The sequence below is a fragment of the Equus caballus genome, chromosome 25 (assembly GCF_041296265.1).
Source record: "Equus caballus isolate H_3958 breed thoroughbred chromosome 25, TB-T2T, whole genome shotgun sequence".
Classification (NCBI taxonomy): domain Eukaryota; kingdom Metazoa; phylum Chordata; class Mammalia; order Perissodactyla; family Equidae; genus Equus; species Equus caballus.
The window spans coordinates 11,615,376-11,639,949 of record NC_091708.1 but is presented as its reverse complement, the minus strand read 5'-3'; the positions used below and the strand labels follow the sequence as shown (position 1 = coordinate 11,639,949).

The 24,574-nt window shown below is 43.7% G+C and overlaps 1 protein-coding gene and 1 long non-coding RNA gene across 3 annotated transcripts in view; one reads left to right on the top strand and one right to left on the bottom strand.

The window, feature by feature from the left end:
• Positions 1 to 569: 569 nt before the first annotated feature.
• Positions 570 to 24,574, bottom strand: part of LOC100630401 (stimulated by retinoic acid gene 6 protein-like) — a 67,509-nt gene continuing 43,504 nt past the window's right edge. The window contains exons 8-19 of the mRNA XM_014735917.3: positions 23,441 to 23,569; positions 22,530 to 22,600; positions 21,029 to 21,140; positions 14,728 to 14,881; positions 9,746 to 9,821; positions 7,255 to 7,336; positions 6,870 to 6,918; positions 6,284 to 6,401; positions 5,079 to 5,198; positions 3,660 to 3,823; positions 2,794 to 2,940; positions 570 to 2,102 (exon numbers count right to left, since the gene is read on the bottom strand). Coding sequence (XP_014591403.1) covers positions 1,954 to 2,102; positions 2,794 to 2,940; positions 3,660 to 3,823; positions 5,079 to 5,198; positions 6,284 to 6,401; positions 6,870 to 6,918; positions 7,255 to 7,336; positions 9,746 to 9,821; positions 14,728 to 14,881; positions 21,029 to 21,140; positions 22,530 to 22,600; positions 23,441 to 23,569 — 1,371 coding nt within the window. The 3' untranslated portion in view covers positions 570 to 1,953. The remainder of the gene's footprint in view (positions 2,103 to 2,793; positions 2,941 to 3,659; positions 3,824 to 5,078; positions 5,199 to 6,283; positions 6,402 to 6,869; positions 6,919 to 7,254; positions 7,337 to 9,745; positions 9,822 to 14,727; positions 14,882 to 21,028; positions 21,141 to 22,529; positions 22,601 to 23,440; positions 23,570 to 24,574) is intronic.
• LOC138920755 (uncharacterized) lies at positions 5,055 to 14,373 on the top strand. 2 transcript variants are annotated; one of them, XR_011432507.1, is made up of 2 exons: positions 5,055 to 5,192; positions 14,174 to 14,373. It is a non-coding gene; the product is annotated as an uncharacterized lncRNA (long non-coding RNA). The 2 variants fall into 2 exon arrangements; XR_011432508.1 differs by lacking the exon at positions 5,055 to 5,192 and adding an exon at positions 9,237 to 9,463.

Here is a 24,574-nt window from a genome sequence, read left to right as displayed (position 1 = left end):
TCCCCTCTAGGGGCTCCATGATCACTCTTCACCTAGATTTGAATCCTCCTGGGATCCTTGTCCATGACCTTCCATTTCCTTTTCCTGCTTGTTTCATGTCGGGGGAAAGATTTGTGATGTACCTTTTAAGGCTGAAGCTGGGCCTCTTTTCGTAAACGTTTATGCTACCTATGAACTAGGACTTCCAGCATCCCTGCACATCCTTATACAATTCTTTTAGAACAGAAATTCCCTAGAGGCCCCCAGCCTCTCTGTCAGTACATCGTGGCCACTCCTCCCTGGCTGGGACCTGATAGATCACAGGTGAGTTTTGATTTGTCAGAATATGGGTCCATATACTTGGCCGTGGAAAAACCCCCACACTCTGCTTTGGTGGCCATGGTGACTTCTGGGGCTGAATCTACTAATAGGTCTAGAAGCAAATAGGGCTGGTGAGTGTAGGTCCTGAGGAGAATCCACAGTAATTTGCAAGGCAACTACCTCAGGGAAGACCATTGCAGGCCCCTTTCTTCATGGAGCTGAGAGCACAGCAAGAGCTGTGCACATATAAATCAGATCACCACAATGTGTAACATTACAAATGACAATAACTGATATTTATTGAGATTAGGATATGTCAGGTACAAGCTTAGAAGTATTTATATGTATTAACTCATTTTGTCCTCAAAATAATTTTGGATGTTACAGGTATTACTCCCTATTTATATATAAGGGGGAAAGGAAGCACAGAAAGACAGTAATTTAGCTGATGTCACACAGCTAGACGGCGGTGGTGTAGGGATCCCAATGCTGAGTCCCAATTTTCTCAGTTTCTAAAAGCAGAATGACAAAGCTTAGTTGCAGCGATTAAGTTAAAAGAGAAGTATGGCAGACACACTTAGCAACCAACACGACTGGGTTTACAGGAGGTGCTCAGTAATGATTATTGAATTTCAGTGGCTCTGGGACTTGGGAGGTGGACAGGGACTTCCCTCACCCTGTTGGTGGGTCCTCCTGGCACTTGCACAGGCTTCGTGAGTGACTTTGAATGGTCAGACTTTGTACAGGTTCCAGGCTATCAGAGATCTTAGGCTTGGGTGTGAAGAATTTGGGTAAGTACTGGGCCTTCTGCACAACAGGAAATGTCCAGGCCTCCCAGCCTGGCCTCTGGGCCTCCTTGGAATGGTCTAAGCAGCCCCCAGCACCCTGCACTGCATACACCAGGGGGCTCCCCCTCCTCAAACATGCGTGGGCCTTTCTGGTTCCCACACCCTTGCTCTTGTCCCCCATCCGGAATGCCTGCCCATCCTGTCTCTGCCTCCTCAGATAGGCAGCTTTCCCAGGTGATGCCCCCTTGCTAGAGAGAATCTGTGCGTCTTCTTTGTGACCAAGACCCAGATCAGTTCGGATCTGTCCCTCATCCCAGTGGCCCTGGCAGGGAGAGCTCAGTGTGTGCCAGCTCTCCCTCCCAGATTGGAGGCTGGTATCATGGATTTCCTTCTCTCCCACCACCATGAGGAAGGCCTGGAAAGGAGGAAGCGACGAGGACCCTGTTGCATTAAGGCCATACTTTCTTCCAGAGAAAAACTGCATCAAACAGTTAAACTCTCCTGATAGAGAAATTTTCCCACCTTCTTCAGTGACACAAAGTTCCATCCTGTGGTCAAACTAAGTGCTTCTCACCATGGAAGTGTCCGAGGCTGCCTCCTAACAGTGGATAGTGGAAATCATTATTGGGCAAAGTTTGTATAAGAGTAATTCTCTTTAGTTCTTGATCTTTTTGCCAAGGGAGTGAATTAGACCTGACACTTCATTCTTTAGCCCAGCTGCCATCCTGGTCAGTGCTGTGTGCCACGTGCATGGACAGGGGCTGTGCATCGCATCACATTGCAGGGGACAGCTGCTGGGTAGCCTGGGCCTTCTCGCAGGGGCAGTGATCCTGGAATGGCCTTGTAGCAAAGTTGGAGGTCAGTGTCAGTGTTCTGAGCACGTCAACAGAATCTGGGTAAACTCCTGGGAACCATAACCTGCTGTTGATTTTCTGAGCGTGACCAGTCTGGGGTTGTTGATCAGGGTCTGCAGCAGGAGCCACCTCGTCCTGGACCTGGCTGAGACACGGGGACCTAGGATAGAATCAGAGCTGATGGATTAGGACGAGGGGCAGCTTGTCTCTGTCCTTCTGTGAGGCTGTAGGGAAAGCTGCCTGGTAGATGTGAGGTGTGGGAGAAGGAGCTGGACCAGGACTCCTGGGGACATGAGGGCGGGTGGAGGGATGTGCATTTGTCCCACAGAGCCTGGTTTCTGCAGTGGTGGGAGCAGTGGTGAACACAGTCCAGATCGGTGCTGACAAGACGTGGCTAACTCGTGGGCTTCCCAGCAGAAGGCAGAGCAGAGTAACAGGGGTGGCAGTAGACGGTATAGAGCCTTGAGGGGGCAGGAGTTGGAGGCAGGGAGAACTTGTGGTGGGCAAACTGAGTGCCATCTTGGAGGGCATGCGGCCTGTAGCCTGGGATATGGGTGGGGTCTCAAACAAATGAGGAAAGGAGGACCCAGCCAGCAGAACTAGAGCTCATTTCCCAGAAAAAGGAAGAGCCCAGTCAGAAGGACAAGGACACAAGGCCTCAGGGGCCCAGAGCCAGGCTGACTGGGGACTAAGCCTCCTGGTCTTCCAGGTAGAAGGTTTCCCCGGGCAGGGAGTGTGGAGGAAGGGGGGCGGGGAAGGGTAACCTGGGACATCTCAGGGATCCCAGAGAAGCCTCAGGGTGCTTGTTTCCTGGTGTCCAACCCCAGTGTAGGTTCAAACAGGAGACTTACATGCTGACTGGTTTAGGTACCAGTATTTGATGGCCCGCTGCAGCCTCCTCTCCCTGTGGCCTGTGATCAGGATGTGGCAAAAGCTGACGAGCACAGGGTTGGTATGATAATGATCCACATAGAGCATGCCGATCCACGCACTGTAGCCTGAAATCCAGAAGATGAGTCAGGCCAGGCAGGACTGCCCAGGCTGGCCCCATTGTGCTTTTTATAGCGTAACTGCAGCATCACTTTGTTCCTAAATGGTGCCTGTGTCTTTGCTGAGAATCTAAAAAATGAGGTAGGAAGAGCTGGAAGAGTTCTTAGAGATGACATCCTAATCCATCCCTTTATCGGGAACTTGAAGCTCAGCGGGGCTCGGAGCCTCTGGCTAATATGGAGAAGGCATTGGTCACATAAGGAACGGTGAGTGAGTGAGTGAATGGACACGGCCTAGAAATAGAACAAAAACCATTTTTGCTCCACAGAAATGCCTTTGATTTTGGAGTATTTCAACTGAACAGACCGTTTTCTTAACTAAAGAAATTTCCAACTAATACCAGTAATTCTGAGATGTGTTCTTTCTCAAAATTTTGAGAGCCATGCATTCGTAAATTACCTGCTAACTGGACAGAATTCCACTACCTCTCACTGCCCGCCATGGTACCTCAGAGGTCTGTCACATGTGAGGGGTTTAATAGCCTGACCTCCCTTCTGAATGAGTGTGTTTTTCCTACTCAGCTTTGTAGCCTCCATGGGAAGATAAGCTCTGAATGTAAGTGAAGAGTGTGAACTGTGGGCCTCTGACCCCTGCCCTCCAGGCAGCTTGTACAGAGCTAAAGACCAGCCCTCCCCAGATGCTTGGCCATCAGGGGCTGGCCACTCACCCATGTCTGCTCCCTCATAGCCACTCTGCATGATGGTCCTGTCGATGCGGGCGATGAGCCACGCGCCCAGGATGCAGCTGATGAGCAGCCTGGAGAGGCAGGCGCCCAGGCCCAGCAGCACGTTGTAGAAGAACAGAAAATAGTTGAAGTTGTGGAACGCTTTCCTGCAAACGGAAGCAGGCAGAGGGCAGCACCCTTTCAGTATGGGAAGGTGGCTAGGCAGGTGGGCTCAGGGCGTGCCCAGACCTGTGGTCAAATCCTACATCTCCTGTCTACTAGCTGCGTGACCCCGTGCTGTAAGCAGGAGCCGACTGTCCCCACCTCACAGCACTGGGGAGAAGACCAGCTCAGAAGCAGTGTAGTGGGCACTGAGCGCAGTGCAGGACAGACGTTAGCGGGGACTGTAAAGTTGCATGGAATCCTTGGGTTTTGGGGTTTCCTGTACAATAAGAAATCTCATGTTACTACAGCTGGTTTTGTGGCTATAGCAGAGGCTATAACAGTGGAAAAGCACTGTTGTGACAGTGACATGCCCCTAGGAGGGACTGCTCCAGTTCCTCCAGATGAAACTTCCCAAATGACCACCTGATCCCATGGTTTCCTGTTGCCTATGGGATAAAGCCCAAGCTTTGCATACTGAATTTCTGGGCCCTCTCTGAGAGGGGCTTTCTGTCATTGTCACTTTGTGCTTCCTCCCTGAGGCTCACCACCTGAGGCCATTGCACAGCCACCATATTGGATTCTCACTCTGCTCCCAACATGTCCTGCCTTTCATGGCTTCCTGCCTGTATCCATGCAGCGGGAGCTGCCAGCCATGCCCTCTCCTCATCTCTACCTGTAGGAATCCTGCCAACCTACTCAGCTCAGCTCAGCTCAGTTGTCCACCAGCAGCTGAGTTAATACTCCTGCCTCTCCTCCATTACTCGCGTTTCTCTAGTATCCTCCCACACCCTCTGGAGTCTGCTCTCCCTATGGCTCTGTGTCTGTCAGCTCTAGTGGACTGTGAGGAGCTAACAGGCAGGTCACATGGGGATATCTCTTTATCGTCAGTGCCCATGTGTTTGCTCCATGAGTGATGAACTGGAAAGGATTACCATGGGCCAGGCACTGTTGTTCTAAGTTCATATCTTAACATTTCATCCTCTGAACACCTCTTGGGGTATGCCCAGTTATCTGTAAAATGAGGAAGATGAGGTTCACAGATGTTTAGTAAGGTCACCCGAGGTCACACAGCTCATAAAGGGTGGAGCCAGGATTTGAACCAGGCAGTTTGGCCCCAGAGCCCACTCCTGAACCACTGCCCCTCACCCCCTCAGAGAGTGCAGAGTCCGCCCAGGAACCTGCCACGGGTGGAGAGGAAGGAACGAGAGACTGCCGAAGCCAAAGCCCTACAGTGCCCGTTCCCTTCTCTGCCCGCACCTGTTGTTGAGAGCCAAGGGCTTCTGCGTGTCGGCTGTGCCCATCTTTGGTTGCAGGAAGAACCTGGTGGCGATCCATACCTGCAGCATCATGAGACCCAGGACGGTGGATATGGTGAGGCTGAAACACAGGGCGAGACCATCCTGAGGTGGCCTTGTCAGCTCTTCCCAAGCCGTTCTCGAATGCCGAGTGATACAGAGGGGACAGGTGCTGACGGCCCGCCACACTAACAGTAGCACAAGCTTTGTGCTTTCTGCTTACAGAGCATTCTCACACTCATTGTGCAGATGAGAAAATTGAGGCTCACAAAGGGGAGATGACTTTCCTGAAGCTGCAGAGTCAGGTCTTCTGGCTCTAGAGCACAACTCCAGGGTTTAATTGATGTCCTTTTGTCCAGAGTGCGGGCAGCTGGGATGAGTGGTTTAAAAGCATGGGACTCCATGAAAGGGGCTTTTAGAAGAGCTCATGAAGGCCATGAGAGAGTGGACAGGGCAGGCTCTGCCCCAGGCTCATAGGGGGCTCTAAAGGAGGAGGGAACCAAGGAGCTCAGAGCAGGGAGGTCCCCAGACAGTACCACATCCCGTGTGTGCATCCTCTGAGCATCAGTGTGGGGTAGGGCTTAAGTGAGGCTTTGATGTCGATTGCCCAGCTCCAGTGCTGTCTCTTCCCCCTCCTTGGACAAACTGCTTAGCCTCTCTGTGCCTGTTTCCTCGTCTGACAAAAGGGGGCTAATGTAAGCCCTAACCCTAAAGGGTTCTTAAGAGAAAAGATGCATAGTAAATTCTCAATAATGGCAGCATTCACCTTCCTATTCCATATGGGTAGCCTGAGGCTCAGAGAAGCAACTTACCCAAATTCAGAGCTGATCTAAAACCAAAGCTCAGATTCCTTCTTTCCTTCCACTATACTGTCCTCTCTCTCACTTCGCCTCCCTGAACCTCAATCTTCCCAGCTATAAAATGGACATACATATATCTTCCCACACACAATTGTGAGGACCCTGCTGGACAGTGAGAGTGGAACCATCCTGTAGGCTCTAAGGCTCCCGTTCTGTGAGTTGCTATGATGGCTCATCCCTGCATCAGAGCTGAGAGCATGGTGTCACAGGTTGGTGAGAGCCCAGAGGGAAGGGGCATTTTGGAGAGGGGCTGCGACAGCCCACCAGCCCCAGGCCCTGGGTAATGACAGAAATCCCCAACACTTACGTCCCGATGCCCAGTCCTCGGAGCATCTCCAGGCCCTGGTTGTGGATGATGGGCAACACTAGGCCATACATGATTGCCAGGCCACACAGGCTCTGCACCACGTGGATGATGAGGTAGCCTGTAGGCCAAGGGAGCCCACAGTCACTCAAGGCCCCTCATGATCCAGTCCTGCATGTCCCTCCTTGCAGTCCCCCTCTATCCTCCTCTCACCGAAGCCCTGGCACTTATGATTATGCTGCTTCTCCTGCCTGGCATGACTTCCCTTTTCTTCCTGCTTGTCACCTGCTCATCCTGCCAGGTGCAGTTCAAATGTCAACTCCACTAGAAAGCATTTGTGCCCTACCCTGGGCGTGAACTGTCACTTCCCCCTCTGGGTCACCACCACCCTTAGTGTATACGCCCTGTGGGCTCAGGACAGATGGTGATGATGATCTATATGAGTGTTGCTTCTCCCTCCTTCCTGCAGGTCCCTCGAGGAAGGGCTAGGGCTGCTTCTGCCTCACCTCTCTCCTCCCTGCCCACACCAGGAGTCTACAGGTGCCCGCGGAATGTGGGTTGACCGAATGGGTCACGTAATGGCACTTACCCCACAGAATGTAGGCTATTTGCCAGCCAGAATACCTTGCAATGGCCACCTGAGATTTAAAAGAAAGGGTGGTCTCTCAGAGGGGAGAGAACCTTGATTGCCTCTGACACATGCATCCAGCATCCCTGTCTCATTTGAGGTTCCCCGGCCAACCCACTGAGGCAGGTGTTGTGATCATCCTCGTTTTACAGATGAGGAAAGCGAGGGCCGGATGGGCACAGTGACTCATCCCAAGTCAGTCAGCAGGAGAGCGTACTAGAATGGAGGACTCTGGACTCCAGTCCAGGGCTCTTCCTCCCCCAGCTCCTGCCCCCATCTGAGAGGCAGAAGAGCAGGTTTTGGCAAATTGCTTAGTCTCAGCAGAGAGAGGCCTCTGCAGTCTTACCACACTCTCCGACGAGGAAGGATGGTGGAACTTCAAAGGCAGAAAGTGTTTATCTCCTGCCCACAACCTCCTCATGTGCTTTCTAGAGAAAGAGTGGGAAATTAGTAATGTCCATAACTACGGCTCTTTATGCACCTAGAGCTCAATAGATATAAACCAGAAGGCTTGTGGAAGGAGATGGCAGGCAGCTCAGCCCCCCTGTATTGACCACAGCTCATGGGACGGTTCTGATTAGCCTGAAAACCTTTAATATATTTTCTAAAAATACCATACACTTTCCTGGTCTTAATGGAGGCTGAATGTGATAGTTGACACTGTGTGAGTCTTTGATCTTCTTCATTTCACTCTATTATTTTTTCTACCATGAATATGTATTACTTAACTAATAATAATTAAAACAGAAAGCCATTTTTAGCGCTAGACCCACCTTATAACAACATAAAGGGAAAGGAAAAGGGCCACAACCCCTCACAACCCCACACCCCAAGAAATCCCGTGCGCTGGTCTGGCCCTTTGCATAAAGATTAGGTCGGCATAGTTATGATCACAGTCCACATCCACAGCTGTGTCCTGCTTTTTCTTAACCTCTGGTCTCCAGCGTTTCCCAAGTTGTTTTGCAATTTCGTGACCACTGAATTGAGAAGACTTAGTATGAAATAAAGGATGTAAATATCTCATTAATAGTTTGTATTTTATTACATGTTGAAATGATGGTGTCTGGCTTATGTTGGGTAAATTATTAAATAATTTTCACCACCCCTTTTACCTTTTTAATAGTGTCTACTAGAAAACTAAAATTGCATCTGTGGCTTTCGTTGTGTTTCTGTTTGGCAGCACTGGAGCAGAGTGCGCTACCAGGAACACGAACACACACAGATATATTTGACTAGAAAATTCCTGGAAGGAAACTCAGAAAATGAATGCCAATGTTTAGCTCCGGGGCAAAAAACTTGGGTCTGAATAGCAGGAAGACTTAGTTCACGCTACATATTTTTTGTAACATTAAAAAAAAGAGCCCGGGGGCCGGCCCAGTGGTGCAGCAAAGTTCGCACGTTCCACTTCTCGGCAGCCCAGGGTTCGCCAGTTCAGATCCCAGGTGTGGACATGGCACCACTTGGCAAAAGCCATGCTGTGGTGGGGCTCCCACGTATAAAGTAGAGGAAGATGGGCATGGATGTTAGCTCAGGGCCAGTCTTCCTCAGCAAAAAGAGGAGGATTGGCAGTAGTTAGCTCAGGGATAAACTTCCTCAAAAAAAAAAAAAAAAAAAACAGCCCATAAGTAGGTTGGAATAATGCTAAGGAAAATAAAAATACTGCCACAGTGGTAGTGCTTCCCACTTTGTAGGGTGCTTTCCCATCCAATATTTCCTTTGCCCCATGGTCCTGGAAAGGAGACAGGGCAAGGATCATCACTCCTGGGTGACAGGTGTGGGGACGAGGGGCCAGCCTGGACAGGAAAGAGGCCTCCCCAGCACAGGTGCCCTCTCTTCCCTGTGCTGCCTCCACCCACGTCCATGCAGCCAGCTCTGCACAGTAGTTGTCCCTGGTTGTGGTCAAATGCCTCAGTGAAAATCTCCCAGCCATTTGCAGCCTAATGAAGGAGCAGACATCCCTACGTCAGATCGGGCAGGGAGAGCAGCAGAGTGCGATCCACCCACCGGGTCCAGGGAGAAGAAAGCAGAGAGAGGGAGCAAGCCAGAGTGGGGATGGAGAAGTGGGCCCTCTTCGTGCCAGGAGAGTCTTCTCTTGGATGCCATCTGCAAGAGACCCCACCCTTTGAGCAGCCAGATGGGGAGCATGTGAAGGCAGGATGCTCTGGAGCAGTGGGAATTGGCCCTGGGCTTCCTGTGAGTGAGTATGAGTTACAGACTGAGCCAGAAAGACAAAGGGGCAGAGACATAGGCAGAGGCAGAGAGACAGAGACAAGGGAGCAGTAGATACCTAAAATTCATCTGCTATCTGCATGCAAATGCTGGCTACAGATTGAAGACCATCGCCTCCTCCTGCGCTGCTGTTCTTGAACCTGCTACACCTGGGCCCCTGGACCCAGTGTCCTGTGAGGTCCCCTTGAGCCAGATTCACCTGCCGGGAGCCCAGTGTGATTGGTTCTGAAGAGCAGGGTAGGTCTGACATCCAATAGAGATGCCAGAGTGGACAAGAAATGACGGACTCTGGGGTCAGAAGACATGATTGGCTGCTAATTGCTTGGGTAAGTTATTTTGTTGAGTCTCAGATGTAAAAAGGGAGTTGAAAGTACCCCTCAGGGTTATCGTGACAATCTAGAGACGATTCTAGCACAACGTCTAGATGATAGTAGAAGCTCAAATCAATAGTTTTCTTTTTCTTACTACCAATAGATGTGGTTGTCCCTGGATCTTGCATAAACTCCTGGTTCCAGGGCTGCCACTGCTGCACTGCTCAGGAATTCTTAGGGAAGTCTGTCAGATGCTTTCCTGGCGGAAGACACAAATGACTCCCAGAGCCCTCTTACCTGTAACAGGCCAAAATGTGGAACAGATAGCTCACACACGTAAGGAAGGCAGGCAAAATGGTCACCACCCAGACTCCTAAAATAGAAAAAGCGGTATGAGAGGCCTCAGAAGATGAACCAGAAACAATATTCTCTGCAGAAACTCACATCAGACAGGTCTGGGCAAAATACATTATGCTTCCTTTAACATGTTCCTTGTGTAAATAAAGGTTTGCTTATATTTCTGTTTCATTTTAGGCACACAAACCCTTGATATACTTTATTTCCTATACAATCCTCTCCTTCGGTATGAATATTTTCAATCTACAGTGAGTAATGGGAAGAGAAAATTATGGAGTATACACATCACAGGTCGCCTCCATCCTTGTCAAGCCATTAATAGTTGAACTTGTAGCTGCCACTTTTCGGGTGGTGGTGACCCACACCCAGTTAACCATTAACCACGTGCAAGGATAACTGGAATCGAGAGGGCTGGAGTATCCATTCACCCATCTTCCAGCAAGTTTTGAATACTACATATCTAATTTGCTTTCAAAGGGATTCTGTGTATTTCTGAGAGAGTGATGGAGAAACAAGGAAGGGCGATGATTTGTGGGTGTAAAAGCTTCCATACGAGCTGGTTCTCAATAGGTGCAGAGAAAGCTTTGAAAGAACCCAACACCTCTTTATAATTAAAAGCACTCTATAAACTATAAATAGAAGGCAACTTCTTCAACCTGATAAAAAGCATCTGCAAAAATCCCACAGCAAATCATACTTAAGGGCAAAAGAGTGTTTTCCCCCTAAGTTCAGGAATAAGAAAATCAATATCCATTCTTGCCACTTCTACCCAGCGTTGTACTGGAGGGTCTAGCCAGGGCAATCAGGCAAGAAAATGCATCCTGACTGCAAAGAAAGAAAGAAAGCCATCACTATATATATATATATATATATGACTATATATATATATGACTATATATATATATGACTATATATATATATGACTATATATATATGACTATATATATATGAATATATAGAAAATCATAGGGAATAAATTTTTAGAAAATTAATGAGTTCAGCAAGCTTGCAGAACACAAGACCAATATATAAAAATCACTTGTATTTCTGCACACTAGCAATGAATGATCTGAAAATGAAGTAAGAAAACATTGCATTTGCAATAGTATCAAAAAGAATAAAATACTTCAGAATAAATTTAGCAAAAGAAGTATACAACTTGTACACTGAAAACTACAAAAATTGCTGAAAGAAATTAATGAAGACTTAAATTAATGGAAAGACAACCCATTTTCTTATTGGATTTTCTCTGTTTACAGGGCAATACTCCTAATACAATTGATCTACAGATTCAACCCAATCCCTATGAAGTTCCAATGCCATTTTTGCATAAATTGATAAACTAATCCTAAAATTCATATTAAAATGAAGGGACTCAGAGTAGGCAACACATTCTTGAAAAAGAAGAACAAAATTACAGGACTCACATTTCTTGATTTCATTCTTACTACAAATCTACCCTAAGGAAGACAGTGTGGTACTGCCATAAGGATAGACAAATAGATCAATGGAATAAATTGTGAATCCAGAAGTAAGACCTCATTGTCAGTGTATTTTCAGCAATGATGACAAGACAATTGAATGGGGAAAGAATATGCTTTTCAACAAATGGTACTGGGGCAACTGATATTCATGTGCAAACATTGAAGTTAGACCCCTACCTCACACCATATACAAAAAGTAACTCAAAATGGATCATAGGCTTAAATGTAACAGCTAAAATTATAAAAATCTCAGAAGAAAATATGAGAGTAAATATTTGTGACCTTAGGTTAGGCCATGCTTGCTTAAATATGCACAAGTGATAAAAGAAAAATAGATATTTTGGACTTCATCAAAATTAAAGACATTTGTGTTTCAAAAGACACTATCAAAAAAGTGAAAAAGTGGGGCTGGCCCTGTGGAGTAGTGGTTAAGTTTGTGTGCTCAGCTTTGACAGCCCGGGGTTCATAGGTTTGGACCTAGTACTGCTTGTCAAACCACGCTGTGGTGGCATCCCACATAAAATAGAGGAAGATTGGCACAGATGTTAGCTCAGTGACAATCTTCCTCAAGCAAAAAGAGGAAGGTTGGCCACAGCTGTTAGCTCAGGACCAATCTTCCTCACAAAAACAAAAAAGTGAAAAAGTAACTCACAGAATGGGAGAAAATATTTGCAAATTATATCTCTCAAAGGAATTTGTGGATTGAATATATAAAGAACTCTTACAGCTCAATAATAAATCAACAAATAACTCAATTTTAAAATGGGCAAAGAATTTCAATAGACATTACTCGAGGAAGATGTACAAATGGCCAATAAGTACATGAGAAGATGCTCAACATCATTAGCCATCAGGGAAATGCAAATCAAAACCACAATGAGATGCCAGGTCACACTTACTAGATGGCTATAATGTTTAAAAAGGCAGATGTCGACAAGTGTTGGTGAAAATATGGAGAAATTGGACCCCTCATACATTGCTGGTAGAAATACACAGTGATGCATCTGCTTTTGAAAACAGTCTGGCAATTCCCTGAAAGGTCAAACATAGTTACCTTATGATCCAGAATTCCACTCCTAGGTATATACCCAAGATATATGAAAACATGAAAAACTTGTAGATGAATTTTCGTAGCAGTATTGCTCATAAAAGCCAAAAAGTTGAAACAATCAACTGATGAGTGGATAAATACAATGTGGTATATTCATACAACAGAATAAAATTCATCAATAAAAAAGAATGAACGTCGGACACATGCTATGACATAGATGAACCTTGCAAACATTTTGCTATGTGAAAGAAACCAAGCAGAACAGACTACATATTGTATGATTCCATTTATATAAAATGTCCAGAATAGGCAAATCCGTGAAGCCAGAAATTAATGGTTATCTAGGGCTGGGAGAGTGAAGGATAAATGAGGAGTCATTGCACATGGTTGTGATTTCTTTCTAGGGTGATGAAAATGTTCTAGATTTGATTGTGGTGATAGCTGCACAGCCTTGAGAATGTAATAAAACCCAATGAATAGTACACTTTAAATGGGTGAATTGTATGGTATGTGAATTATGTTTTCATAAAGGTGTTTCAAAAAGAAGGAAAAAGATGCTGATTTCCATTCCTTTCAAGTTTCAGTTGTGTCTTTGTCTCAGCATCACCAGGATAATTGCTTTATCCCAAACCTCAACCAACACAAAGGATGCTGGTAGACAGCCATGAATCTCCTGCCTGGGGATGCAAGGGAGACATCCTTAGAAGGGAAGGATGGGAGGAGTCTGGCCACAGAAGAGTGAGTGAGGACTTGCTCCAGCAAGCAGCAAGAACATGACTGCACACCTTTAATTTAATGCCTTCATCTTCCCCAGGGGGAAGCATCTTCAGCATAAAAGTCTTTCTTGGCAAAAGGGTAGCTTTTTAAAGCTGGAAGAGATCGACATAGGGTGAAAATTTTATGTTTTGATCCTCAAAGGGCTGAAACATATGAGAAATATATCAAAGAGGGAATAAAACATGAGTGAATATGGTGATATATTCACTACAATTCAAGACCAAGAAATCCAGACCAAGAAACTGAGGTTTGTGTTAAACTTGCCCAGAACAGGGATGGAAATGTGAATTTTAAAAGTATGACTTGGAATAGTGGTATTGAAATCGTAGAATATGCTTGCTGAGTATTATACTCAAGGACTCATCAGGCTGAACATAAATCTACATTAAAGATGAATAAAAATGCTTAATGGCAACAAAGTATGGTAACACAGGAGAAGCAGTACCTGCCTGTGTGCATGTAAAAGGTATTCCATGTCACATATATGTAAGAGAATTTTCCTCACATCCTTCATAGAAGATCTATTCCCCTCTGGTTTTGATGTTCTACTAGCTTATGAATCTTAAGTAAAAATACCATTTGCATCACTTGTTTCATGGCTTAAGGAACATTTGGTAATTCACAGCCATCAAATATTAGACCTCAAAGGCTTTTGGAAACCATCTAGCACCCCTATCCAAACCCCGTTTTAAATATGAGGAAACTGAGGCCAAGAGAGGGGACCTGACTTGTCCAATGACACAGAGTGAGTTTATCCTGACATCTTGTCCAGGGTCCTTTTTCATCAGGGAATAGTGAAGAACTCTCCCTCCTCCATGGGCAAGGGACATATAAGTAGAATATGTCATCTTCAAAGAAAGGTGAAGTGGCTGCTATGGATGGGATGTTTGTGTCCCCCTGATGTTCATATGTTGAAACCCTAATCCCCAACGTGGTGGTGCTTGGAGATGGGGCCTTCGGGAGGTAATTAGGTCATGAGGATGGAGCCCTCATGAGGGGATTAGTGCCTTATAGGAAGAGACACGAGAGAGCTTGCTTCCTCTCCTTGTTCTCCAGCATGTGAGGATACGAAGAGAAGATGGTCAAAGCAGGAAGCAGGCCCTCTCCACACACCAGATCTGCCGGCACCTGGATCCTGAACTCTGAGAAATACATGTTTGTTCTTTACACCACTCAGCCTATGGTAATTTGTTACAGCAGCCTTAACTTAAAATTTGAAAGACATAAATAAACTTTTCACATAATCTTAAAGAAAACTCAAGAATTGGTGTTTTATTTTTTTCCAAAGTGAAAGATATATGATGATTTTAGTTGTTCCCACTGGCATTGAAACAAAATAAGCTATTTAGGTGAGAAAATTCTCAGGGCTTATTCAATTCAGCCCCAAATGGGTTTTAACAACATGGCCTGTGTCCTGACCCCACTCACCTTCTGGTCAACGCAGGCAGGCATTTGTCAGTCGTAACACATTTTTCTCCCAGACCAGTCACCTCATGCAGGTAATATCAATACTAGCAGCAATAATCATACAGGTGTGCACCTGCCAGCAGTTACAAGTCCCTCTGTTTCCCACACAGGTGGCAGGAACAAAGGTGGCGGGATGGTTTTACCTTTGGTGACGTTCATCAGCTCTTTCACCTGCAGGATGACTGGGGTCAGGGTCCCCGTCTGGTTCACGGAGGTGATGTAACTCTCCAACTCTCCCTCAAACAGGTCTAGCTCATCTCTCACATACACGAACACGCAGAACTCAATGGCAGTGAACTGGGGACACAGAGTAAATGTTTCAAGGTCTCACCTGAGTCCAGCTCAGTACATGAATAACATGGGTCTCTCTGGTTTTAAGGCCAAAGCTCACTGAAGTTCGAAACTCATCTTGAAAGAGACTTCAGATTGGCTATACCGAGATGAACGGGATTGTGACTTCTTTGGAGACAGGAGTTACCCCACGCTCTGTTCTTCACCCTATAGCATACAAGGTCAGGCCCCACAAGGGCTCAAGGACTTTTCAAACATTAATGAAATCAGAGTGAAATGAATGGCTGACTTTGAATAAGGGGTGACCTTGGGGACAGTTCCAGCCATCTCTCTCACGGCTCCCCTTCTTGCATCTTGGTGGTAACCAAGTTGGAGAAGGTTCTGCTTCCTGTACACATATCATGCTTGCTCACTCCCACCATCCTGTCACCATGCCATCATGCCTCCTATCATCATGCCACTGCTTCTAGAGTTGCTGCTGCCATTTTACTTCACCAACTGAATCTTGTTTATGTCTGAGTGTGGAGCTCAAATGCTATCATCTTCAGGCGGCTTCTCAATCTGGAATAATCACTAAACTTCTGGAGCACTTTCACTTTTCCTTTTTCTCTCTTTAGGTGGCAGGTACTTTATACCATATCTGAGCTCCTTCTCTTAGACCATGGGCTCTTCCCAGGCCAGGACTCTCTCTTCCAGGTCTTGGCATAGTGCTTGCCACAGAGTAGAGAACCAATAAAAATTTAAGGGGCTGGCCTGGAGGCACAGCAGTTAAGTTCGCATGTTCCTCTTCAGCGGCCCAGAGTTCACCAGTTCAGATTCTGGGTGTGGACATGGCACCGCTTGGCAAGCCGTGCTGTGGCAGGTGTCCCACATATAAAGTAGAGGAAGATGGGCACGGATGTTAGCTCAGGGCCAGTGTTCCTCAGCAAAAAGAGGAGGATTGGCAGCAGATGTTAGCTCAGGACTAATCTTCCTCCAAAAGAAAAAATTTAAGAAAACACAAGAACTCCAAGTGAGTCGCTTAGTGTTGCAAAGAACTCTAGTTGTCCATTAAAATCCATTCTCCCTTCTTTGGGCACAAAGCTGGACCACATTTCCCAGCCTCCCTTGAGTTAGATGTGGCCACCTGACAGGTTCTTGCCAATGGACGAGGAGTGAGTGGGAGGAATGTGTGCTGCTTCCACATGGCCTTTGAAAACCTCCCACATGCATTTCTCCACGCACTTTCCCCTTCTGCTGACTGGTTGCAGATGGTGAGGGTTCTCAGGGATAATGAAGGCACATGATGGAAGAATCTGGGTTATGGAATAACACGGAGAACTGCTGCTTCCCAAACCTGAACACCACTCAACATTGCTATGTGGGCAAAAATATATATAGTGTTAAGTCATTGAAATTTGGGCGTTTATGTGGTACTCCAGGATAACCTAACTAATACATTCACTTAAAACTTAATCACCGGATTAATTTATACAAACATCATCCTAGAACATTTAAAACGAGCAGATTACAATTTGGCCTTGCTATTTTTATCCCTCCATTTTGACTCAATCATTTTAGCTCAGATAACTTGGACCACATGAAATGTTTTGATTCTGTGCTTAATAAAATAATCAAGTCAGAATTATGCCAACATTTAAAATATCTTGTTGAGAAAGCACACTTAAATAAGAGCAAAATGAAATAAAGCATTTTAACTTTTGAGCCATTTTTTTAAATATAGTACAGTAAACCAATTCTAATTTATCCACTTTTATTTTTAATTCAGTGAAATTATTCATCAGGATCAATTATTTTATATTTAAATGAAGTGATTCTTGTTCACAGCATAGTTTGCTGACTACGGATTCTGCTATTGTAAGTCTTCTTTAGGTATCATTATTTCTACCAAGTCAACTTTCTGGGGCCAAATTTTGCATATCAAAATGTTTTCAAATATATTTCTCTCCCATCAATTTTTAGTCAGTGATAAATTTTACCATGAGCAGGTTTAACCGTTATCAGTTTGATTTTCTGTGGATTACTTTTCTTATTAAAGATTTTATTTTTTAAGAGGGGTTTAGATTCAAAGCAAAACTCAGAGGAAGGTACAGAGACATTCCATAGTCCTAATTGCCCCCACACTTGTATAGCATCCTGCATTATCAACATCCCCCACTAGAGAGGTACATATGTTGCAATTAATCCACCTATAATGAAACATCATTATCACCCGAAGTCCATTACTCACCATCAGGGTTCACTCTTGGTGTTGTACATTCTATGGATTTGGGCAAACATCTAATGACATGTATTCACTATAATAGTATCATACAAAGTATTTCCACTGCCCTAAAAATCCTCTGTGCTCCGCCTCTTCATCCCTCCCTCTCCCTAACCCTTGGCAACCACTGATCTTTTACTATTTCCATAATTTTGCCTTTTTCAAAATGTCATGTAGTTGGAATCATATCATATGTAGCCTTTTCAGATTCGCATTTTTCACTTAGTAATATGCATTTAAGTTTCCTCCATGTCTTTTCATGACTTGATAGGTCATTTCTTTTTAGCACTGAATTGTATTACATTGTCTGGATGTACCACAATTTATTTATCCATTCACCTACTGAAGGTCACTTCCACATTTTGGCAGTTATGTATAAAGCTGCTATAAACATCTATATGTAGGTTTTTATGTGGACAGAAATTTTCAATGCATTTTGGTAAATACCAAAAGGGATGATTGTTGGATCATATGGTAAGAATATGTTTAGTTTTGTAAGAACCCACCAAACTGTCCAAATGCATTCCATTTGGCTGTACCATTTTGTACCTCCACCAGCAATGAATGAGAGTTCTTGTTGCTCCACAACCTTGTCAGCATTTGGTGTTGTCAGTGTTCTGAATTTTGGCCTTTCTAATAGATATGTAGTAGTATCTCATTGTTGTTTTAATTTGCACTTCCCTGATGAAATATGCTGTAGAGCATCTTTTAATATGCTTATTTGCCATCTGTATATCTTCTTTTTGAAGTATCTATTAAGGTCTATGGTCCATTTTTCAATCAGGTTGTTTGTTTCCTTATTGTTGAATTTTAAGATTTCTTTGTATATTTTGAGTAGCAGTCTTTATTAGATGTTTCTTTTGCAAATATTTTCTCCCAAGGTGTGGCTTGTCTTTTCGTTCCCCTGACAGTGTCTTTCACAGGCAGAAATTTTTTATTTTAATGAAGCCCAGCTTGTCGATTCTTTCTTTCATGTATTGTGTCTTTTGTGTCGTATCTAAAAAGTCATTACCAAACCCAAGGTCATCTAGATTTTCTCTTATGGTATCTTCCAGGAGTTTTATAGTTTTTCATTTGACATTTAGGTCTGTGATCGATTTTAAGTTAATATTTATAAAAGGTTCAAGGTCTGTGTCTAGATTCATTTTTTTTTTGAATGTGGATGTATAGTTCCAGCACCATTTGTTAAAAAGAAAATCTTTGCTCCACTGTATTGCCTTTGCTCCTTTGTCAAAACTAAATTGATTATGTTTATGTTGGTGTATTTCTTGGCTCACTGTTCTGTTCCATGGACTCATTTGTCAATTTTTTTGTCAACACGACACTGTCTTGATTAGTGTAGCTTTATAGTAAATCTTGAAATCAAGTAGTGTCAGTCCTGCAATTTCTCCTTCCCCTTTAATATTGTGTTGGCTATTATGAATCTTTTGCCTCTCTATACAAACGTTAGAACCAGTTTGCCAATATCCACAAAATAACTTCCTGGGATTTTGATTGGAATTGCACTGTATCCAAATATAGATCAATCCCAATATATGTAATCAAGTTGGGAAGAACTGATATCTTGACAATATTGACTCTTCCTATCCATGAATATAGTATATCTCTCCATTTATTTAGTGCTTCTTTGATTTCTTTCAGTAGAGTTTTGTAGTTTTCTTCACATATATCTTGTACATATTTTGTTAGATTTACACCTAATTATTTCTTTTGGGGTAGTGCTAATGTAAATGGTATTGTGTTTTTAATTCCAAATTCCACTTGTTCATTGCTGATATACAGAAAACCAATTGACTTTTGTATGTTAACCTTGTACCCTACAAACTTGCTATAATTGCTTATTAGTTCCAGGAGTTTCTTTTGTTGATTTTTTTTATTTTCTACATACACAATCATGTCATCTGTGAACAAAGACATTTTTACTTCCCAATCAGCATACCTTTTATTTCCTTTCCTTGTCTTATTTCATTAGCTAGGATTTCCAGTAACTGTTGAAAAAGAGTGGTGAGAGGGAGCATCTTTGCCTTATTCCTGGTGTTAGTGGCAAAGATTCTTATTTCTTACTATAAAGTATGATGTTAGCTGCATATTTTTATCAGATTGAGGAAGTTCTCCTTTATTTCTAGGTTACCGAAAATTTTTATGATAAATTGGTGTTGGATTTTGTTAAATGTTCTTTCTGCATCTATTGATATAATCTTGTGATTTCTCTTCTTTAGCCCATTGCTGTGGTTAATTACATTAACTGATTTTTTTTAATATTGTGCCAGCTTTGCATATTGGGGATAAATCCCACTTGGCTGTGGTGTATAATTCTTTTTATACATTGTTGGATTTGATTTGCTAATATTTTGTTTAGGACTTTTGCATCTATGCTCATGAGAGATACTGGGATGTAATTTCCTTTTCTTGTAATGTCTTTGTCTGGTTTTGGTATTAGGATGATGCTGGCCTCATAGAATGAGTTAGGAAATATTCTCTCTGCACTTATCTCCTGAAAGAGATTGTAGATAATTAGTACAATTTCTTCCATAAATGTTTCATAGAACTCACTAGTGAACCCATCTGGGCCTGGTGCTTTCTGTTTTAAGGTCATTACTTACTAATTTATTTAATAGATAGGCCCATTCAGATTGTCTAGTTCTTCTTGTGTGATTTGTGGCAGATTGTGTCTTTCAAGGAATTGGTCTATTTCATCTAGGTCATCAAATTTGTGGGCACAGAGATGTTAATATTATTCCTTTATTATTCTTTTAATGCTCATGGAATCTGTAGTGATGTTCCCTCCTTCTTTTCTGACATGAGTAATTTGTGTCCCCTCTCCTTTTTTCTTACTTATTCTGGCAAAAGCTTATTGACTTTATTGATTCTTTTTAAAGAACCAGCTTGTGGTTTCATTGATTTTCCCTATTGATTTCCTCTTTTAAATTTCATAGGTTTCTGCTCTAATTTTTATTATATCTATTTTTCTGGTTGCTTTGCATTTAAATTGCTGTTCTCTTTTTAGTTTCCTAAAGGTTTCCTAAGGTGGAAGCTTAGATGATTGATTTCACATATTTCTCCATTTCTAATACATAAATTCAATGCTGTAAATTTCCCTCTAAGCACTGCTTTTGCTGCCTCCCACAAATTTGATAAGATGTTTTCAATTTCATTTATTTTTAATTTTTCTTGAGATTTTTCCTTTGACCTACATTTTACTTAAAAGTGTGTTGTTTAATTTCCACTATTTTGGGATTCTCCAGTTATCTTTTTGTTATTGATTTCTAGTTTAATTCCATTGTGGTCTGAGAGGAGACAATGGATGATTTCTATTCTTTTAAATTTGTTAAGGGGTGTTTTATGGTCTAGGATGTGGTCTATCTTGGTGAATTTTCCTTGTAATCTTGAGAAGAATGTGTATTCTGCTGTTGTTGATGAAGTAGTCTATAGATGTCCAAAATATCCAATTGATTGATGGTATCGATTACAGTTCAGATTTTCCTACCTCAGCACTAGTTTCGATGGGGTTTCTACTCCATTCTGTTGTGACTCTCTATATCCACCTGTCTCTCCAATTTTAGGGGAAATGGTTTGTCCCATGACCTCATTTCTCTGACAGATCTAGGAAGAGTTGTTGATTTTTCAGCTCAGAGTTTTACCTGTTGTTAGGATGGAGTGGTGTCTTGAAAGCTCTTTATGTGTGTAATTGGCAACTGGAAGTCTCCATAAATAATTCAATTATATTTATTAGTTACCTTTGCCACATGAGTTAAAGTGTACTTGGAGTCAAAGAATTGTACTTCTTTGATTTACATGGATGCAATTTTGACCCAGCTTTTTAAGGACAATGCCTGCCCTAGCCCCACCCCATTTGTAAAACAGAAAAGGATTTACTCAGATCTACTTACAAGGTACAGGCAGATAAAAGCCAACACAGTGGTTCCAATCATTCGGCTTGGGAAATGAAAGCAGGGGTCCCACTCATATATCCTGGTTTGGAACCAAGACTTTTTTTTCTCCCTGTGAATGAATAAACGCCAAGAAAAAACAGGTAAACAAACACCTGATTTTTCTGAAAATAACCTCTTCTCCTCCTCTTCATCTTACAGTTTAGTGAAGAGAAAGAACACTGGGAGATTCCACAGTTTTCCTTCTCCCCTTATTCTTAAGGACAGAGACTCAGGTTTATTCAGTACAGCAATTTACCAAACTAAAAGGCTGTAGTTCCTGACCTCTCTTACAGCTAAGAGTGACCAAGACTAAGAAGTACAGGCCAATTAGCTGTGACCAGAGGTGTGGTGTGAGACTTCGGGGAGGGTGCTTAGATGGAAGTGACACAGCTGCAAGGGACACCATTGCCGGTCCTTTTCTCCTGCCTGTCCTCTGAAATGCAGACATGGTGGCTGGTCCAGGCTGGAGCCCCAGCATCTATCCATCTGTGACCATGGACTGCCTTCATAAATGGAGACCAATAAGATACTGGAGCAGAAAGACAGATGATTGGTAAACTGCCATGGGGAGCAGTCCAGGGTCAGTACACACTGCTCACCTCCGGAATTCTTTTACATGAGAAAGAAATAAATCTCTCTCTTGTTTGTGCCACTATTTTACATTTTCTGCTATGTGTAGCCAAATGTAGTTCTAACCAAAGCACGCGCTTTGGCACTGTGTGACCTTGGACTAGACACGTCCCTTCTCTGGGGCACATCCCCTTGCACATAGTGCCAGTGGCAGGGGTGGGGTGACCTGTATGATCACTGAAGACCAGGTGCCTTTGCCTGGCCATGAGCTATGTCCTCTTTTACTGGTAATGACATATGGGTTTTTCTCTGGGAATCTACTTCTCCCCACCAGCAGTCCTGTGGTTCAGTGAGGCTGAACCACTTCCTGGTTCCAGTGGTGAACATGTGACCCACGCTTAACAATCAGTTTTCTCCAATCACCCAGCCACAGGAATTGGTTCTGGGATGGCATGTAGTCCAATTTGATCCAGTGAAACACACTCATGGGACTTTTGTTTGAATTCTTAGAAAGGAAAATTTCTCTTTCCTGTGAGCTTAAACCAGGAGGGTATAAATTGAGATTGTGGGGGACACCACGGGAAGGAAGCCCCACTAACTACGAGGCTAGCACAGATAAAAGCAGAGCCGAGAAGAGGTGAGGCCAAGAGATCTAGTTCTGATGATGGCAATTAAGCCCCTGGATCCACCTGTGTCCGAAACTGACTACATCTACACTTTTAGGTTCTGTAAGGCCCTAAATTTCCTTTTCCTCTTTCATCCAGTTTGAGCTGAGTTTCTGTTATGAGCAAACAAGCGCCCTTCTCGTCATCCCAGGGTCTCTCCCGCCGTCAGGGCCCATCAGTATTGCCGCACACACTGAGGGGCGAATGGACCATCCGTGGCTTACTGCCTGGGGGACTTTCTCAGGAGCTTCTTGACATGCTTTGCCTGGTGAACTTCCAGGAAAGGCTTTTCTTCCTGTGAGAAAAGAGAGAGGTTTATGCTTCGGCTCACAAATTCTTGTTAGGGTTTTGGTCTCTTTGAGGGGCTTTTACCACAGAGGGCAGGAATTTGGGTAACACTGAGCCACTCCCAGACATCTGTCATTTCTTCAAGAGAGGGGCAGGGCCCAGCCTCCTGTTTAGCAAGCACTTGCTTTCATGAAACGCCAGGGGTCTGGCCTTCCATGACTCTTCTGCTTACTGACCGCACCAGCCATTGTTCTGTGAAGTCTTTTTCCCTTTGAGATTTGGTGATTTCCCATCATAGTTCAAAACATTCTTTTAGGAATGAAACACCCCAAATCCCACTGTTTTTACCTCTTATGAATAGGAGTTTCTTTTGCTCATTTCTTATTTTGCAGTATTTAAAGAAATAAATGTCAATGGTATGTTTTGAAATGTTTTATCCAAGTGTAATAAGCTTTCTAGTCATCTATTTTGCTATGTATATTAAATATGTAAATTTTATATGCTATGAGATGAAATCTTACACGTCGCCAATATGTAAGAGGGAAGTTTATAGCAGTAAATACCTACATTAGAAAAAAGAAAGATCTCAAATAAACAACCTAACTTTATACCTGACGGAATTAGCAAAAGAACACTGAGTGTTGAGAGAGCCTCAACAGCCACTGTCTGGGTTCCTATTCTGGCTCTACTACAGACTAGCAGGGTGACCCTGGGCAATGCAACTCACCTCTCTGGGTCCAAGTTTCCTAATGCTGAATGGAAGATGTAATAATAGCAGCTACTTCACAGCACTGTTGTGAAGACCACAACTGTCAGGACACACACAGTGCTTGTATGTAGTACTCACCGTCGGGAGCTCCCAGCCCAGGTAGACCCTCAGAGACTTGACAAACATGTGTAGGAAGCGGCCCAGCAGGAAGGCCAGGCACAGCAGTGACGGCCAGTAGAACATGATGGTCTCGTACCTCCCCACAAACTGCAACAGAAGCAGACCATGGGCGTGGGCTCTAGGCAGGGTAGGGCCAGAACCCTGGTGAAGCTGTGGACAAGAATCTGCCTGCCCCAGCCTACTCTCACCAAGGCCCGGAGCTTGGATCTCCCAGAGCGTGGATCCCTGCCCCCAGCCCCCCATCACTGAAGGAGCAGTGGGCTTGAGTCTGGCAGCCCTGGATTTGAGTCTCAGCACACCCATTTTATTTTATACAAAGGGCTTCCATGGCTTTTTTTCTCATTAGGCATTAAATACTTCTTTTGGAAAATACACATGAGAGACAGAGGGAGGCTGAAAGAGTGAGAGAAAGGTGAGGCAGGAGAAGAAAGGGGAAAAAGGGAGAGAGAAATAGAGGGAGAATCAGAGATAAAAGAAAGGAGAGAGGAAGTAAGGAGGGAGAGAGGAAGGGAGGAAAGGAAGGGCCTGTAACTGCCATCATGTTGAGAGCAGCACAAGCTCCCACATGTAACAGGTCTCTCAAGATGATGCTCATAGTTTTTCTGTGTTTTCAGTTTCATTTTGAAGAAAAAAAGTTTTTTCACTATTTTAAGGCTAATAACATTGTGGTTTATCTTTCACAATTTACTAGTTGGTTTCATGTTTTATTATGTTTCCAAAGTATTTCCCCCCATGGGAAATCAGGGTTTGATGTTGGGATGTCAGGGTGCAGGATGGAGACATGCTGAGAATTGGGGGGCTCATGTCTTCCTTTCATCCTCCTCTCCAACATATACTTATAGACATAACCACTGTCAATACTTCAGTGTCTTTCATCTTTACCTATATCCATATTCATATGTTATAAACTGAGATTGTACCAAATATATTGGTCTGTAGATAACATAATCATTTCCCCACATGGTTAAAAATTATTTGCAAATATCACTTTTAATGCTCCATAATAATGCATTATTTAGATGAATCACACTCTACTTAAACTTCCTTCTAATATATGACACTTTAGATTCTTTCCAATGTCTCTTTTTATAA